The 19167-nt window shown below is 49.1% G+C and overlaps 1 protein-coding gene and 1 non-coding gene across 5 annotated transcripts in view; both read left to right on the top strand.

Annotated features, from left to right (window-relative positions):
* The window catches only part of Nfkb1 (nuclear factor kappa B subunit 1), a 78245-nt gene that overhangs the window by 12220 nt on the left and 46858 nt on the right, over positions 1 to 19167 (top strand). For 3 of the 4 annotated variants that reach the window (XM_019210245.2, XM_010641589.2, XM_010641587.2), the window contains exons 4-5: positions 1804 to 1844; positions 5356 to 5454. In XM_019210245.2, coding sequence (XP_019065790.1) covers positions 1804 to 1844; positions 5356 to 5454 — 140 coding nt within the window. The remainder of the gene's footprint in view (positions 1 to 1803; positions 1845 to 5355; positions 5455 to 19167) is intronic. The other variant, XM_010641588.2, reaches the window with a different exon arrangement.
* Positions 3381 to 3566, top strand: LOC117283383. The gene has a single exon (XR_004514363.1). It is a non-coding gene; the product is annotated as a U2 spliceosomal RNA (small nuclear RNA).

Below are 19167 nucleotides of genomic sequence, written 5' to 3'. Positions count from 1 at the left end.
TTTTTTTTTTTTTTTTGAGACAAGGCCTCCCTATGTAGCTCATGCTGCCTTTGAATTCGTTCTGTAGTCCAGGCTGGCCTTGAACTCATGGCAGCCCTCTCACCTCAGCCTTCCAGAGTACAGGCATGCACTACCATGCCTGGCAACCATAGGGATATTTTCAATCTTCTAGGTTTCTTAAATCAAAAAGCATCAGTAGTAGATCAACTACTTGTTAAAAATTGTGGGTTATGGTGTAACTGTTAGGTCTGTAGTTTACATTTCTGAGCAGTGTGAGCCATGAAGTTGTACCCACACATGGCTTCTCAGAAGCTGTCTTCTCCATATGCTCTTTTACATCCCAACAGAATTTTTTTCTACATTCATTATTACCGGTATAAAAATATTTCTATTTTTAATGTTTTATTTCCTAAGCAAAAATTAAATCCTAGCCACTTAAAAAAATTTTTTAATTATACCTACTTTTCCAAAAGTAGTTTTAAATGTTCAGGCCTGACTTCCATAGAGATGGAAGACAATTTCCCTCTCTGCTGCACAATTTGCTTCAAATACAGTCATTTTTCAACTGACTTTGTGCAAACTGCCTGAATAATTATACTTCGGTCTTCTAAAGTTTTCTAGGTTTATCTTGATTCATCATAGTGCTGAGAAGACAAAAAATAAATTATCTTTTAAGTTCTAGTTCATCTGAATTTTAGTGAAGATTTGTCTCCTCACTAAGGTATTTATCTACAAGTCTGAGAGACACTGGAAACTCCAGTGTCATGGCCCCATTGTTCCAGGACGTTTTAAATACCAAGCATCTTGAGCAAACCACCGCTCTCCAAGTCTTCATCACAGAGAGAGTCATGGTGTGGTTGGCCTCTGAACCAGGGAGATGCTTAGGAACTTTCTCAGTCAGGCAGGCAGAGGTTCTAGATAATGCCTGGAACTCAAGTAAGACACAGTGGGGTATGGATTTGACCTCTATGCTTCATGTTTTTACAGTAATTACTTGGCATGTACTTATCTTCAACTGTTTTTCTTTTCTTTTCTGAGTAGACTTCCTGTGAGAGTTCAATATTCAAAACTTTTATTTATTTATTTATTTTTGGTACCAGGGATCAAACTCAGGACCTTGCGCTTGCAAGGCAGGCACGGCACCACTGAGCTAAATCGCTGGCCCTCAAAAATGTTATATTAACATCAAAAGCTGTGAATTAATAAGAAAAGTGCACTATGTCTCCTTGACCAAATTAACAGAGGGAGGGAAGGAACAAACCAGTTAGGGTTAGTTCATGAAGGTGGTAATGGTGCTTAGGGCCTCAGGTGAGGGAAAAGAGCAGAAAGGCAGTGAAGGCAGAAGCAGGTGCGAGATGCTGGCTACATCATCTCTTTAAGGTCATGCTGAGCATATTCTCTGCGGGGAACGAAAGTCAGTGTCTAATGATGTGAAGACACAAGACAGGTATCACAGTGGCCGGGAACTGCTTGCTGCTTTTCACTGGTGTACTTGCTGTTTAAAAAATATTTTGTTGGAAACAAGATTGCGAGAGCAACAATCCCTGCCAGGCAGGAGCTCACTGTTGGGTGGGGCAGTCCACAAACAAGGATTTACTGTGGTCCTCTAAAACTGTGAAATGATTATTACAAAAGCAGTAAATGGGATATTTCAAGTGATAAATTACATCCTTGTGAACTTTTAGCTATAGAATTGATTTGAAACTTCTATTTAAAAACATAACTGAGTTGCTTTGAATTTCATACCAAATTTGAGAAGCCTCACGGTGTCTTTTGGTTTCTGTTTGTTGTTTTTGTTTTTAGCAGATGGTCCATTCCTTCAAATATTAGAGCAACCTAAACAGGTAAGAAGACTAAAGGGGTGGGACTTTCCCTAGCATCTTAGATCCCCATGTCTAATGTTAAGACCTCAAGCACCGAAAAATACTAAATGAATTCGATGGAGGACGTAGGTTATCTGGAAGATCAACAACCTACCAGATTATATAACAACTTTGGTCATCTGCTTTCCATTTCTCTTACTCATTTTTCTTGAACCTCAGTGTAGTTCTGTGAAACTCTAGTTAATTATAGATCCCTGGTATTCTGCTATCTCCACCAGTTTGGCTGTCAGCTTTTCCCGGGAAGGTGTAAATTATTTCCACCCATTTTCATCTGTAAGGAAATACACTTAGCTCACATCCACACATGTGTAGTCCTCCCAGCCCTCCTTCCTCCAGCAGGTCCAGACTTTTCCCTTCTGTCCACAGAACAAGTAGCCTAAGGCACTAAGGCACTAATGGTGCTTCTCTGAGTAAATGTTAAAATTCTCTTCCCTTTGGCATTAGCTTCAGAACCAAGCTCTTGAAGCCAGGAAAAGAGTGATTTGTCTTATCTGGCTCCTCCTCTATGCTCAGGGAAGAAACGGCCTCTCTAAACCAAGTTCCACCTGATGTGTATTTGTTGGAAACCATACCTTCAGCCCTACAGAAGGGAAGGAAGGGAATCCTGACTGTCTTCCTGTAGGACGTCTCTCCCATGAGAAGATGGCCTGATGGTCCTCACGAGGCTGAATTAGACACCAGCGTCTCTCTGGAGATGGGGCCCCATGTGGAACTTCAGCACTGTTCTAGTTGCTTGTGGGGGTCAGGCCCCAGCTTCACAGGCTGCCAGCCATGCTTTCCTCTGTTTACCTCCATCTCCAACTCCACCGAAGTGACTTCTCAAAAAAAGAGTTGCCCATGCTCCCAGTGAATTTCATCCTCTGAGACTCTACACAGTGATCTGACCTCCTGGGAAACTTCCTAGCTTGTAGTTTTATGAAACTAATCAACTAAAGTCTGTCTTCACACCAAATTACTTTTCAGACACCTATATTTACAACCACAGCACAACAATAAGCCTTTCACATGTGGTTCCTTACTGTGGGCCCAGCAGCCATAAGGAAGAATTCATGATTTCCCCACAGGGTTCATGTCATTCCAGAACTCAGAATCCAGGTCATGATGTGTGAGAGCATCGGGTGTTTATTTACCAAACTGCCATTGCTTTGACACCTGACTCTGGGGAAAGTCAGAGGCTGTGCTGGAGTCAGCCTCTGCCTGAACACAGGGAGCTTTCCTGCTGGGCTTGATGACCCGCCTAAAGCAAGTGGAGTGGCTGGGATGAATGGTTGGGGACTGCAGAGCCCTCAGTCTCAGCAAGTCAGACTCAAATACACACCGAATGTGTCTGAAGACATCTTATCTTCCTGAAAAAAAGAATTCTAAATTTCCATGTCCAGGTTAAAAATTAGCTTGCATACAAACTGACATGCTCATGTGCAACCCAGAGTGATATCTGCTGTTTCCAAACTACCAGCACACGATGAAGTCGTGCCTATTTAGAATCTATTCAGTTTCATCACTTCTCGGCCTTTTGGCTAAGATCAAGTGTAGAATCTATTCAGTTCCACTCTCAATAACATATAAAAGTGTACATGTATGTACTTTTCCAAGTGCTTCAAAGGGAGTTTTGTGATTAAAGATAATGAATTGCTTTAGTCATTTTTTTAAAGATAGAGAAATGTTCTTACTTTGGGACCTTCCTGACCCAGGTTTTCTGAGCTATGTCAAGGATGAGTCACAGCATGGTCTAGTTCTGATCTTTGCATACCCAGTTCTGCTGCAGATGGTTCAGTGTTAATTAGCTAATCCTGTGTTTCAACTGGATATGTGCTGCTGAAGCGAGCACTCCTGTTTTTAAACTGAAGTTGTGTTTTAATTGTTTAGCAGGCAAGTAGATCTGTACCTCAGTGGTTAGCCAGTTCTGCGTGCCACTCCACATGCTGTTGATTTCTCATGCCTCTAGAAATTCCATTTCATTATTTAAAGTAAGCCAACGGCCCTTGCTTAAAAAGGCATAGGGCTGCATTTTCAGCTTATTCTTTAACCTGAATTTTGTGAGATGCAGAACAGAAACATTGCCCCTAAAACATCTCTGAAGACTCCTCTGGAATCCAGGCTCGGGGGCCAGAGAAGCAGAAGCAAGAGTCGTTTGAGGTCTTGCTTTGTGAGTTGGGTACATGCTACAGATCACGTGGGCCTGGAGAAACTTTCCAGACTGGGGTGTGGACTGCGCCCCACAGGCCTTCCTCTCCTGCAGAACATCTGTGGATCATATAGATCAGGTGTCCTCAGAAAATAGAGGCAGCTGTCCGAGCTCCACAGAGTTGCAAATGAATTCCAGGCACCTGGGCCACCTCAGAATGCATGATCCTACGAGGCGAAATGAAGTGTCTTACAGTCAAAGAGGGCAGATGGCAGCATGGGCCGTGAGCTCGGAGCCAGTGAATCCTTCGTGTGCACTGGGCTCCACAACTGTATGTGCGGCAGAAGCCCCCCCACCCCGGTAGGTGACAGGGATGGAAGCTCCTGATGGTCCCGTGGCCTCCACCATTTCTCTAAAGCCTGTCCCATAGTAAAAACAACTGAAAGGTGAGGCTGTTTCCTAAAATACACTGAAGGGCTCTTCTTTTCGCCAAAGGGTGAAATGGAAAAAGCTTAAAACCATCCAGCTAAGTGGCTGCACGGTTCCAAACTACTAACAGCCACGCACTGACTGACTTCATTACAAAGGTGGACGTTTCAGGAGAAAACAGGAAAGTTTCCTTAGTATGACAATGAGCTTCCCTTCAGGACTGTCTCTGCTTTATTCTTTGCATACAAAGATGCAGGATTGTTAAGCCAGCTTTATAGATCCTGCGCTGTTAGAAGCAGATCCCACAGAGTCAGGATGGCGTTAAGTGGCCTTCTCATCCACCAGAGGACAGGGCTTCTGGGTGTGTCCCGCCCAGAGTCAGCCACACGGCAGAGGCTTCCAGAGACCTCTTCACTGACGGACCACATCTGTAGAATCCCCAGGTCAGACAGCGTGAGGGGACCATCTGGCTTTCATTCATTCACATCCAGTGGTGTAAGCTTGAGCTCCTTGCTTCAGTCATCATGAAATGAAAGCCCCCCCCAGCAGTGGAGAGGAGCCTGGCGGTGCTCAGAGTGGCGTGGGGCGTGCAGCGGATCCTACAGGACACAAAAGTCAGCTGTCTCGGTGCGGATACAGAAGGAATGCATCTCAGTCACTCAAGGAAGCCCGAAGCTCCCCAAAGCGCGGCAGGAACTTGAGAGGAGGGAGCCCTGGCGTCAGGCAGCAGCCCACCCCGTATGGACGCCGCTGAGCTTCCCAGCGCACAAGTTCCAGTCAGGCCATCGTCCCGGTGACCTTGAGAAAGGCCCTCTCCCCCTCCAGCACACATCAACATTCGAAATCCGTGTGTCACTTTGTCTCTCATTTAATGCTAATTTATTTCTCATGCCTCTGGCCCTGTGTTCACCTTTGCAGAGAGGATTCCGTTTTCGTTATGTGTGCGAAGGCCCCTCACACGGCGGGCTTCCGGGTGCGTCCAGTGAGAAGAACAAGAAGTCCTACCCTCAGGTCAAAGTGAGTTTGGGGTCTTGACTTCCTCGGGGCCGAATCACAGAGCAGCTTCAGATGATTCATTTTGCCTTCTCTGCTAAGTAGAAGTGTTTACAAGACTGTTACAATTTTCAAACAGAAATCTGTCTCGTAGCAATGGAAGGAAGAGGTTTTTAAAACGGTTGATGTCTCCATGGAGCAGAAATGTTTTCAGTATCAGCCGAGAAACTTACAATTTCATGATAAACCTTCACACTTCAGAAACGCTTTGAAACAACTGTCTGGTTTGGGCTCCAGGGAGATCAGGGAACAAGACAGGGACTACGGGTGTGGATCATGTCATGTGCTGTTCAGGATCTGGCTGTGCACACTGCTGAGCCTCTGTCCTGCTGGGGACGAGGCGGAAGCAGCAGCAGTAGTGTGTGTTTTGAGGGGCCCTGCGGTAGTTCACTGAGGTCGCTTCCGTGTGTTCCACAGAGCCCCCAGGTCCCCGCCTCTGCCTGCATTGGGCCTTCTTGGGCTGAACCCCCAGACTCGCCTGGGCCTCTGCAGGTCCTCTCGCTGTTTACGGCCTTGACCGAGAAAGTCTTTCTCTGAGTTAAGTGAGGCTTTGCTTTCCACGTTTGGTACTGGTTTTGTAGGAAAACCAGCCCACCAACGAAGTGTAGCCGTTTATAAACATTTCAGTATTAGGTAACCCGAAGCTGAGGCCAAAGAGCCATCAGCGCTGCTTCTTGGGGTGTGCGCACCCCAGTGTGGAACACGCTTTGGGCTCCTGACTTTGTGGCGCTTTGTCTGTGTAAACTGGTGCTCAGCAGGTCTCGCCCTCAGCAAAACTGTGACGGAAGGAAATGGCTCTTTGGTTTTGAGAGGCTTGCACTGTTTCTGCTCTTCCCTTACACCCATCTAGGCCCATGCCTTCCTAAGTCTTAACCTTGTCTACAGCAAAAGGAAAAATACTGTGCTGTCATTGTTTACCTTTTGAGTGAAATGCAACCATAGTATTAGTCCTATGAGCTGTATTTTCAGGGAAGGCGTTTAGCTGTCCTTGTGCAATGAAGGATATTTTCCCTATTAAAGGTAATTGGACAAGTAAATGCAACGTCTTTGGTCCACAGAAGCAGAACCAATAAGTGGATGGATGGATTGGTGGATGGATAGAATAGTGGGTACATGGATGGATGGATGGATGGATGGATGGATGGGTGGGTGGATGAGTGGATGGAAGGGACTAGCTGGCATAATGATAGAAGCTAAGTCCCATGACAGGCTATCCCCAGCGGTACTGATAGAATGGCGTATTCCTAGTCCAGAAGCCTCAGAACCAAAAGATAATGGTGTAACTCTCAGTCCAAGACTGCAGAGCCCTGAGCTCTGGTCTCCGAGGTGGTGTGACCTGGCTCAAGGGGGAAGAGGGGAAAGATGTCTCTCTCTGGCTCATTGCTCTTTCTGGGCCTCCACTGATGGAAACACCACCACAGGCACACACAGAAATGGTGCCCGGCCAGCACGCTAGGTGTCCCCTAATCCAGCTGAGTCAACACCGAAAATTAACCATCACAAGAAGAGTCAAGGCCTTCAGTCCTTTAGAACCTGGATTAGGGATCAGGAACACCAAAAAAAGGAAGGGAATTACTGGGAAAAAGTCAGTGATTTGTTAATTATCATGCATATATTGTCTCTTTTAATTTCGTAACAACCCCTGAAGGTCGAAGGTACAGTGCCTGTGAGGAAACTGAGGCACGGGGAGGCGTTAACTGGCCTTTCTCGCAGGACTGTGGCTTTTTGTCCTTCAGCAGCCTGGCGCTCAAGACCCTCTCATGCAGACTGTGTGCAGTGAGGTTCGGGGACAGGACATGGAGGACCATGGCTGGATAAGGCACAGAGAAGACAATTCTGGAAGGCAAGGGAGAGAGGGCTTGGGACAGGGCAGCAGGTCGGGGCATCAGAGCCGTGTGTCATGTGAATATTTATTTATGCACACTTGTGAGAAGGTCACTGGAAGTCCTGTCTGTCGGCACTGATGCTGGAAGCTACTTAGGAACCCACCTGGGAGGGGCTGGGGTGCAGCTGGGCATGCAGCCCTTCCTGGCACACTGGAGGCCCTGGCTTCCATCCCCAGCTCTGAAAAAGATAGAAATCTGATTGCTCTAGGGCTCTGTGGCTCCGCACCTGCTCTTGATACTAACAAACACATGACATCGTCTTCATAAATTTATTTGCTAACAAAAATCTTCATCTGTTTAAGCTCCATCTTCATTCCGTCTCCTCAGAAAACATACTGCTGCCTCCCAGTCCCAAAATAATTTAGAGATGCAACAATTTAATGGGTGTTAGGTGTTCTTGTCCAGTCATACCTGTAGCAAGGCATTTCATGCTTAGTAGGAAGTCTATAAACTCTAATAATAAAGAAAGTCCAAATATAAACCTGCAGGATTGGTCATTATTGAGCCTCGGCTGGATTGAGTTTCTCATTTGCTAGTCAAGGGCATATTTACTAAAATGCCATCTGGTCAGAAGACAAGGAGGAACTTAGAGTTTCCCACCCTGACCTCTAGAAGCCACCCCATTGTCCTGGCTGGCACTGTTCACTGAGAGGTCCAGTAGCTCTGTTGTTTGTAAGAGTTAATGGAAATCATTCTGTTGTAGAAACTGTTCATCGGAGGGACGAGAGAGGGAAGTAAAGAGGAGTCGAAAAGAAGGCCTTTTTTCTGGAGCTTTTCTTCTAGGATCCCTGTAACAGTCTTTCTGTAAGGGATTCCCATGGATGACCAGTCATCTCACAGAGGGATTTTAAGTCCCTTTCTTCCGACACTTGGGCATCAAAAAGGGGTGTTCTCAGCATCCCCTGAAATTGTCAGATATCCCCTGGCAGGGATCACCCAGCTTAGAACCACTGGTGTAGACACAACCCTGACTCCATCTCACCTTACGCTGTTGCACCCTTTTCCAAAGTTGGATCATGCCCGTGGTATGGAATTGTCCACTTATGAGTATTACTTGATAAGCACACATGCTTTTCCTGATTAGTATCAGCAGGTGTTTTTTTTCTCGAGACAATGTCTCGAGACAACCATAGTTGTCTGAACAATTTCCCCTAGAATCTCTGAACTACTTTATGTGGATATTAAGGAGAAAGATGGAAAAGTCACACATCTTAGGCATTCCCTAGCATCTAACAACTGCATCTTGGATGTGGAAGCTCTGCTGACCACTAGGAGCCATCACAGAGGAGAAGGGAGGGTGGACATGGGGTCTGGTCCACTGCGCCTCCCCCAGGGACACTGTCACATGGTGGGAGGGTTATGCGATGCCCAGGCCCAGCCCCAAACCCATCCCTGCAGCACTTCAGAGAGGCATCCACATGTCCGGAGAGAAATGCACTTCAGAGCCCTGCGTGTGCCCCATATTTAGTCATTGCATTGTTCAGTCTTGAAGACCAGACAAAGCACAGTGGGTGCTGTGGGTGCTATCTTTTCCCCACCTGCAGCCCCCTCCAGTCACCTCGCTCCAGCTCTCCCTGCCCACTGTGCTGACCCCAGAAGACACCAGGGGGCTGGCAGTCCCCCCATGTGGCTACACAGGAGCAGCTCAGGGTCAGAAGCCAGCCCAAAGGCCCTGGAGCTGGTGGTGGGGGTTGAGGGCTGCAGAATCCAAGCCACACTTTGTGAGACTTGTTGACTTGGAACCCTCAGGGGACTCTCACTGGTGGTGCACATGAATCGCTGAAAGCCAACTCTGCTCCTGCACTCCCAGCTGGGGTGGCGCCCTGCACAGAGCCCTGGTGCAGGCCAGTAGGACAGGTGGGGTTGTGTGTGCCTCTCCTAGCTCCGTGTGCCTCTTTCATGGAGCTGAGAAGAAAGAATCACACTAAGCTTTCTGGTGTCTTGCTGTGATTCTTTCTTTTCTATTAAAATATTTAAAATTATAAACTAGTTCGGGCATATAGAAAGTTTTCAGACTGGCCATAAGTTGAACAGACAGAACATTTCACATTTTCATGGTCACAGCTAAAGCACACCCCCACGACCCCATCACAGAGTCCATTACTATAGGGAAACTGCTATCCAGAGCTCTGTCTTTCTTGGAGCTGTTTTTATGTGTTTACTACCTAAGTACACATTCACAAATACTGGGGTTCTCAAGATCAGGGTGGGGGATTTAGCTCAGTGGTGACACCGCTGGCCTCGAAAGCACAAGGACTCGAACTCGATCCCTGGTACCAAAAAAAAAGATCATACGGCTTCATTCAATATTTTGATTATATATCGTGGCTCCTTCTCAGGCTACATGAGAGGTCATTAAAGATTAACCCAGCCTCACTTTGACCCCACGGATCCCTCTGGACTGTGAATAAAGATGTGCTCATCCACAGTGCAGTTTGTGCTGCCTCTTGAGGCAAAAAATAAGACTCAAGGAAAAGTTGAAGGAGGGTAGATTTGCAGGCTGACTTCTGCCCTGCCCTGTTTTAAGGGAGGTTTTCCTGTTGCTAACGGGCTAGTAGCCCACTGCACCGGCCCAGGGTCGGTGGGGAGTTGGCCTCGGTGTCTGTGAGGTTCTGATTTACACTGCCCTGGCAGCAGCGCAGAACTCCAGGCCCAGCTAGTCCCTGCCTGCTGGTGACTCAGTGGGGAGTGCCCAGGAAGGCTCCTGTCTCCTGTTCCCAAAAGTTGGGCCAGAAGAGTTTTAATCTCCCTGCCTTCCTCTTTACCAAGGCCTGGCGACATTGTCCCTCAGTACCCCCGCCATGGCACCGCTGGACACCCTCTACCTTCTCTGTATGGAATATAAATCAATACCGGCCACTTTGTTTCCAAAATGCCAAGATCTGTTAGTGTTATTTTCTCTTTAATTGTAACTATCAAAATCAAGGGGCTTGAAACAAAACTGATACAAGTGTAGCTGTTTTTAATGAAGTGATTTTGTGAACGCTGACCCTGGGGTTTACACCTATGGAAAGGCTTATATGAAACTCATATCACCACCCCAAACACCAGTTAAGAGGCAGAATCCCCTCTCGGAGCCTCTCTCTTAAGGATCCTGAATGGTAAACTGCCCGGGTCAGTAGTGGCCAGCGGCTCTGTGGTGGCACCGGAGGCAGCCACACACATGTCCCTGCGTGACCAGCCTTGTCCCTGCGTGGACTTGTCTGGTGCAGGTTTCCCGTGCTGGGGCTGCAGCCGGGGACTCATTTGGAATAATTTAGTCTGACTCAGCTACTGACAACCCCGGGGGGATCCCCAGTAGTCAACCAGGTGAGCACCAAACCTTGGTGATGACACTGATTAGTTAGACTCCCTGCCATACATCAGGAGCTCACCAGGAAGCAGCCAGGGCTCTGGGACACACGTGGAACCGCTGCTGTGTGGGGCAGGGCATTGTGGCCCGGGGTTGGCGGACCACTGGCCCGGGCTCTGGAATCCTGAGGGGCGTGTGTTTTCCTGGGAGACCCTGTGCCTCTTGGTCAGACTCTCCGCACAGTTAAGAATGTGTGCTGCAGGGGATGTGTTGCGTTGGCTTCCTGACAGCAGCTAATTAAAAAACTAGTCTCTGATGTCTTCTTTGAAATTCTCCCTCTTTCTTTTCGCATTTTTAAAATTTTCCATGTGTATTTTTTAATCCATTGTATGCGAGTCAGGATGTTTCAGGCTGCTCAAAGCATGTCAGGAAAGCCAGTCGGTGGAACACAATAGAGACAGCACTGGTGGGCAGAAAAGGGGACCAGGCCTCCCTGCAACCCCAGGTCCTGGTGGAGGGGGCTGGAAGGAGGGGGCCCCTCATTAGCAGGCCAGGTTCTGTGTTGAGTTCTGCTCTGAGCAACCAGGAAGAGCCCCCCCTCCAGGGGAAAAACCATCTAGACCTTGGCATATTTTGCCTTTTAAATTTTTGCACTGAGCCCCAAGAACAAACTGTGACCTTGTCCAGTATTTGTAAAATAACCCTCCAGAGCCAAGTCAAAAATCTGGTCAGCAGAGGAAACACATGCCCAGCCTCAGCTGTGGAAATTCACCCCAGACATGACGTGGAGCACTGAGGCCTTCTCACGTCTGTGAGTCCTCAGTTGTTTTTGTTGGTGCCAGCTCAGTGACCTGGCAGCTTGGTGGCTCGGCCATTCCCCGGGCCTGTGTGGCCCCTGGTGTCATTGCTCAATCCAAGCAGACCCCAGCTGCCCCCTGAACCTGCAGTCTCCAGGCTCTGTGCCACCCCGCATCCTGTTCCATAGTCCGGTGTGCACGCTGGTCACTCCTCGGTCAGGCAGAGTGAGTGCGGGACTCTGGGACCTGCAGTGTCCACCTCCGCCTCCCTCCTCCCACCCTGCATGCCAAAAGCTGGCACCACAAGCTTCCTGGCAACCTCAGGCTCCCCCCAGCCCTCCAAGTGACTCCCGGATCACTGCCTTCCCTGCCTAGATCCCCCCAGAGTGGGCTGCAAGACACCTGTTACCTAGGTCCCTGTCTCCCCAGCACAGTGATTATGGGAGTGCCTCACCATGCTTAGGGTTGGGGTTGGGATTAGGGTTATGCATCAAACTAACCCACTGTGCTAGAACCTGGGACCTGCATTCATAAGGAGGAAATGCCCTCCCTGAATCCCAAAGCCCCTGAGGTTGGAGCCTGAGACACCAGCCCAGGCTGTGGTTGACATAAGAGCCCAGGCCCTCAACCATAATCGAGATACTATTAATTATCATGACAGAGAAGACCTGTCTCTGCTCGCTGGGGATCTCTAAATCCCTGGTTCTGAGTCATGGATGTGCATCAGAATCATCCAAAAATATTCCAGCCACAGGGACACCTGGGACCTGCTGTACCCAGGCGACATCACACACATCAGCTGAACCCTCATCCAGAATTCCATGGCAGTGGCAAGGACTTCTCTTGCCACATAAGGACAGTATACAACAACAGATGACCGAATACAGCCCAGTCCTGGTACAGCCATGGAATAGAATACTATGGAAAATTGCTTATAATTGAATACTTAAAAAAAAGCAGAATTCCCAATTATTTATCTTAGCCTTCCTTCATGAAGCCTCAGCTAAATCAAGCTAGTGGCACTTGAGCGCTCTTCACCCATGAATTGAACTAGCTCAGTGGACACGGGGCCCCACCTGGAGCAGTAGGACACTGGGCTGAAGGGAAGATGTGAGTTGGACTCACCGAGTAGCTCCAGGCTCCAGGCCCATTTTCAAGGGAGGTAAGAGGTGGTGGAGACGTGGAGCTGCTCCTGTGGGAGGCAGTGCCGTGTGGGTCCCAAACTATACCATGCACAGAAGTCTCCTCTAGAACGAACTCCAGGTGTCCATTGTGCTCCATCTCCATGGCCTTGTGATGAAGGAGATAATCCTGCCACTGCCAAACACCTAGAATGAAAATAGAGGCCCCTGGATCAAAACTGTGGCCACCCTTTGGGCTTCAGTACAGTGGTGCTTACAAGAAAGGGTGAAAGCACTCAGGTACCAGAAGGCAGAGAGCTGGGGTTGCTCCGTGATCCAGCTCTCAGGAGCCCCAGGCTCCACCCTCGGTGCTACTAAAATAAAAGGGGGAATTTAGGGAAAGGGAATAGGGTTGGGCTGGACTCTGGAGTGACTGGAGCCACAGGCAGCCTGGAAAGACTTGCTGACCCAAGTTATCAAGAGGCTTGGTTTTCCTTGGTTTTCGACAGCGTCTTGGAGGCAGAAGGGGTGGCCTTGGAACTGCAGTCCCTCACCCGCTCAGGTCACCTGAAAGTGTGGCTGCTCCTGCTCACCGTCGCCCTCACACAGTGAGAAGGAAGAGGTCACTGGTCACAGCCCAGATTTCAGGGAGTCGCAGACAGGACCCCACTCTTCAGAATTAGGCCAGCTCTTCCAGCCATACAGACCAGGAGTTAAGGTGCACGCTCCCTTTGTAGTCCAGCAAACCCACGTTAGACACTCCTAGAAAGTGGTTCTAGACTGCGGTGCCCTCTAGCCGGGGTAGACCAGAAGGCCCATCACACAAGCAGGCGTACTGACTTTAGGCAGCTAAATAAGTTACTGTCTGCTAGACAGGGAAAGCAGAAATGCACCGCACATGTACAGATAATGAGCATTTGGTTGTTTGCTATGAAAACAAAAGAAGTTTGCTTCTGCTAGAGAAATAAAATGTCGGCCTGAAAACAGGCCAGGAAGAACAAAACAAAAACCAAGTAGGGTTTTTTTTAAATTAAATGTATAATCGTTGAAATGATTTAACTCAGTGAGTTAAAAGCAAGTTTGTATACAGTGGGGGGAAATATACATTCAATGGCAAAGTGGACAGGAAGAAACTTCCCAGGATGTAGCATGGGGACACAGAGAGCGGAGGCTGGCTGCAGGCCCAGGAGGGGCAGAGGTGTCCTGGGGTGCAGGGACCTTGGCAGCACAGCGGCAGACCTCAGTCTGCTCCTAGGTAGCTTGTGGACCACACTTCAGGATCTAAAGCATTGGTTCCAAAGTCCCCTGGTCCAGACTAGACACAGCATTACTTCCTAGCCGTGCTGGCCATCAGCCATCACATAACTTGGTAGAGCCTCAGCAAACCCAACTGCAAAACCAGTGCATATAACACTGCTTCCTGGATGTGGGTGGAGATTGAGCTGCTCAGTTCATGGCGCATGGCGAGTACTCAGAAATGGGAGCTGCTTCCACTCTTGCATATCCTAACACTAACATGTTGCAAGCAGCTTTGACAGTTGATTTCAGGACTCGTAGAACTACACAAACATTTCACCGGTTCACTAGTGTATTTTCGGCACAGCCCCACTTGATGACTGTTGAGTCAGCTGGGGTGAGGAGGTGGGAGACAGAATCAGATGCGATGCCAAAATCTTGCTTTTAAAAGTAACACAGGCTGGCTCAGGAAAGACTCGGGAGGCCAGAAAGGAGCTTATGACCTGGCTTGGTTCCTTAACTGTGTGCGCACATCAGTCTGCGTGAGTGTCCTACCAGTGGCTGCTATAGCAAATCACCATGACAACAACATCATTTACACATGGATTGTGTTGGTTCTGGGGGGTCAGCATCCACAGTCCAGCCATTGCCAGGACCCTACTCCCTCTGGAGACTCAGGAGGACCGCTCTTCACCCTGTCTAGCTTTGCATGGGTGTCCTGACACTTGGGTTCTTAGGCGCTTGGCCACATCACTCGGTGTCTGCCTCTGTCCTCACCCAGCTGTTTTGCTTCCATCTCTGCATTCATGCCTCCCTCTCCTTTCTCTCACAAAGACACCAAGCAGTGTCATTAGGGACCTTTCTACCCCAGGATGACCTCATCTTAAGTAAATCCATCCACAGAGATCTGTATCTAAATCAGATCGCATTTTGAGCTTCCTTCTGAGTGGGTGTGCGTTCTGGGTTTTGTTGTCCAACCACTCCAAGTGTGTAATGGCCCTGAGGTTGACCAGTAGTCCTGAGGGTGTGGGGCAGCCCCTCATCAGCCCCATGATGCACTCACATCTGTGGGGTTCCCCTGTGAATCATCTTTAGGTATTTAGGAAGTAGTAGAAAACCTTTCAAGTTGAAGAGGTTTGCAGTGTTGCCAGTGTTTTGAATACTTTAAGAAAGAGAAATGCCTATGTGTTTTCTCACTGAGTAATGATGGATGTGCCACCAAATGTCAGACATCTGGCCTCTTGAGAGACCCATACACACAAACACACCTCAATTTGTAGCATCAGCCAATTTCCCTGGCATTGTCAAATCCAAACCAAAGTCAGCTGGCTTGCAAAATATCTGAAGGTTTAACCATTGACTCTTGAGGCTGCTCAAGCCATTTCCAGAGTACTGCACAAGATTTTGTGGAGAACACAGGTCACACCCTGTGTAGTGACCGAGGAGCAATGCTCTGATGAAGAGAAGATAACTTTGTTGAGAGGAGGTGTCGCATGCCTGTGTCACGCAGGGTGACCATCAGTACTCTGCAGGATCTGGTAACCCGTCATGCTGCTCAGCACAGCAGCTGAAGAGAGCACAGCTTCAGGACAGGGCTGGACCCAAAGCAAAAGCCAGCTCTCCTCCACAGTGGGGTGGTCGTCTTCAGCAAATTGCTTCCTCTCTTCAAACATTATTTTCTTTGTTTTTAAAACGAGAACAAAAACATCTGCCTTGCAGTAACCAGGTAAATGATAAATGAAGTAATCTTCATAAGAGCACCCGGACCTGAATGAGGGCTCACTGGTTCAGGACAATTAGTTTCTTTTTCTTTTTTTCTTTTTTTCCATTGACTCTTGAGGCTGCTCAAGCCATTTCCAGAGTACTGCACAAGATTTTGTGGAGAACACAGGTCACACCCTGTGTAGTGACCGAGGAGCAATGCTCTGATGAAGAGAAGATAACTTTGTTGAGAGGAGGTGTCGCATGCCTGTGTCACGCAGGGTGACCATCAGTACTCTGCAGGATCTGGTAACCCGTCATGCTGCTCAGCACAGCAGCTGAAGAGAGCACAGCTTCAGGACAGGGCTGGACCCAAAGCAAAAGCCAGCTCTCCTCCACAGTGGGGTGGTCGTCTTCAGCAAATTGCTTCCTCTCTTCAAACATTATTTTCTTTGTTTTTAAAACGAGAACAAAAACATCTGCCTTGCAGTAACCAGGTAAATGATAAATGAAGTAATCTTCATAAGAGCACCCGGACCTGAATGAGGGCTCACTGGTTCAGGACAATTAGTTTCTTTTTCTTTTCTTTTCTTTTTTTTTTTTTTGTACCCGGGATGGAACTCAAGACCTTGCACTTGAAAGGCAGGTGTTCGCACCACTGAACCAAATCCGCAGCCCAGGGCAATTAGATTCTTAAGGAACAATGCCTGTGGTAGCATCATTAGTGCCCCAGGGAGAGATTTCTGCCTGTGTTCTTTCCTGCTGTCCCTCTGGCCCCTGGGGCACTATCGAACGTGTGAAGGGGCCAGCAGTTCTTCATGGAATGGAAGCTGCAGGTACCATTCCCAATGGGTCCCTTCAAAAAACACCAAGGACTGGTTTGCAAAATTTATTTACAAGTATCAACTGCATTTAACAAAAATTCAGGTAACGCAAAGATACTCAGTGAAAAGGAAGTTTCCTCTCTGCCCAGACCCCTGTCTTCCTAGAAGGAAGCATTGGTAGCAGTTTCTGGCTTCTAAAAATATCCCATGGATTTACAAGATTAGCTGTGGACGTGTGGGACACGTGGGCTCAGGCATCGCTGCGTATGAACACGATCCCGAAGCACACCATTTACTACACGTTTTCCTGTGCTCGTGGATTTCCCACCCTTAGACTTCAGGGGAGGAGATGACGTTGCCACGTGATTAGCCGCAGACCCACCCTGGGAATAGTGGGCTCCTGTTGGGTTCAAATCCAGCTCTTACCCTTATTATAGCCGTGCAGCCTTGGGCAAGTTGGTTAACTTCTCTCTCCCTGCACAACTCGATCGAACAGCACGTGCCTCACGACGTTGCTGGAAGTGGACGTGGGGCAAGGTTGTAAGGAGCAGTGCTGGCCTTTGGTGAGCACTAAGCTGTGGGCTTTGGGTGCCCCCAAGGACCGCGTGGCCTCTCTAGCTGTGTGGTGATCCGAGCTCTTCCAGCATCTATGGCCACCTCCTTTCCTGTCCCCTGTCCGAGAAGCACTCGGGAGCCCCGCTTGGTGACGCCACACCCTTACACCGGGGTCTTTGCACCTGGGACCTGCAGCGTGAGTTTCCCTTCACTGTCCTGAGTGGCAGCTTCCTCCTGACTATTCCAGCGCCATCACCCTCCCCTCCGTGTGTGTTTTCTGCTGCTCTTCAGTGTCTGCCCCAGTGGCCCATCCCCTCAGCAGGCCCACGATGCCTTGCAGGTCTCGGTGGCCTTGGTACTGTCTCCCTAACCCTCGCTCAGTGCTCTCCCTCCTCCCCGGACTCTGGGCCTCACTCTCCATTGCGCAGGAGAGGAGGATAGAGCTGGATGTCTCTTCCTCCTTGGGGGCGCCGGTATTGCCTCCTGTAGTCCATGATGCCTGATTAGTACCATCAGGAGCGAGCTGTGTCCCCGTCCCTCATGGGGTCTGCACTGTGTCTGGGGCTGCATGACCCTTACGGACCCTGCAGGGGAGCCTAGCGGGTCTAGTGTAAGGTTAGTGTAAGGGTGTTAGGGTAAGGCAGGCTGGGTGAGCAGCTTGACCGGAAACAGCTTCGTTCTTCATGCCCTCGCTCTCCTGGCTTTGCATGTGTGCACGCATGTGTGTGTGCCCTCTCCGGGGTGGACATTGTCCCTGGGACCTCGCATGACCCCAAGCGGAGTCCCGGTCTTGGCTGCCATCGGCTCCTCTCAGGAGCTCCCCTTCTCAGAAAAACCCTAGTGTGGCCCTGACCCCTGTGTGACCCGCAGGTCTGTGCCTGCAGTCACTTCACTTCCTGCACCTCCTCCGCGTGCCCTCTGCCTCCGCGTCCTCCCCCAGCGCTTGCAGCGTCCTCCAGTTCTTTTCTGGATCCATTACCCATGAATGGTAACTTTGTGATTTTCTATTTCTGTCATTCCTTATACTCTGTTGGCATTTTTCTTTTAAAAAAAAATAGTTTTGATCACACTCCTTTTTAAAAAAGTTTTTTTTAATACAGATTGAGCAGCCCTGACCTGAAAATCCAAAGTCTAAAATACCCCCAAAGCTGGAATTTTTTGAATGTCTCGGGTTTCAGATTTCAGAGCACTTTGGATTTAAAACTCTTGGGTAAGAGATGGTCAGCTGGTCGAGTGTAATGTTCATAACCCAAAATCCAGGGAATCTGAAAGGCTGCCAGCCCAGGCACCTCAGATACAAGAAGCCGTGAGCCTTGTCTTGGTGTCTTGGTGCCCGGGAGTCTCTCCCACTGGCTGCCACACCCCTGTGACCATCCCAGCCGGGTTCCACTCTTTCCTGTTTCTGACACCATGGGCATCCCAGGCTCACGGTTGCTGCCCATCTCCAAGGTGCCCTCGTTCCTTCAGGCAAAGCGAGTCCTCCATCCCACCACAGCGGGAAGGTGGATTTGGAGGAAGCTGGGAGCACACTGTTCATGCCGGGCTGTGACCCGGTCCAGCCCACAGCCTCCTGCTCCCCTCCCCCACCTTCTGCTGCCTCCTTTTCCCCAGAGCCCAGGCCCTCGTCTGGGTACTTGTCCCTCGGACCCTCAGTTTGCAGAGCAGCGGTGTCACCTGAGAATTTCCGCACTGCTTTCATTGCTCACTGCAACCTTGGTGAGCAGAGTCCTCGGTTTTTCTGCGGATCCCAGGCCCAGTGCCTCCTGGAATGTTCAGTCCGGGCAGTGTTTCCTCAGGTTAGATTTCTCCTTTGCCTTAGAGTTGGGCTACAGTTTTGTTTGTCACTAAATTTTAGGAACTTTCCCATCCCTCCTGATTTAATTTTGGTTTTTGAGTGGCAGCCTTTGGCACTCTCACATCGTCTTTCACTGATGTGAGCTTAGACTTTTTATAAACCATAGAAAGCCAAGCTGTTTTGCTGCTGTCAGAAAAACCATAGGGATGGGCGTATCAGGATTTAAAGCTTGCTGTGCAGCCTGGGCCTGGGAGCCCAAGGGTGTAGACACCAGAGTCTCCTCCCCGCCTGCCCTCAGCCCTTCATCCCTGCCCCTGCCAGGCACAGGCGGACTGTCCCCCTCCTGTCCCCAGGTCATGGGGACAGCAAGGAGCAGGTGCCCGTGAGACAGTATCAGGTGTTTCCTGGAGGGTGGGGGATGGTGGGGTGCACGTATGCCTGTGGGGACTCGTGTGGGCATAGGCGGGGGG

Source organism: Fukomys damarensis, unplaced genomic scaffold (assembly GCF_012274545.1).
Source record: "Fukomys damarensis isolate Sample0158 unplaced genomic scaffold, DMR_v1.0_HiC HiC_scaffold_25, whole genome shotgun sequence".
NCBI classification, from domain to species: domain Eukaryota; kingdom Metazoa; phylum Chordata; class Mammalia; order Rodentia; family Bathyergidae; genus Fukomys; species Fukomys damarensis.
Note: the sequence above shows the minus strand (reverse complement) of the source record. Positions and strands in the feature narration are given on the sequence as shown.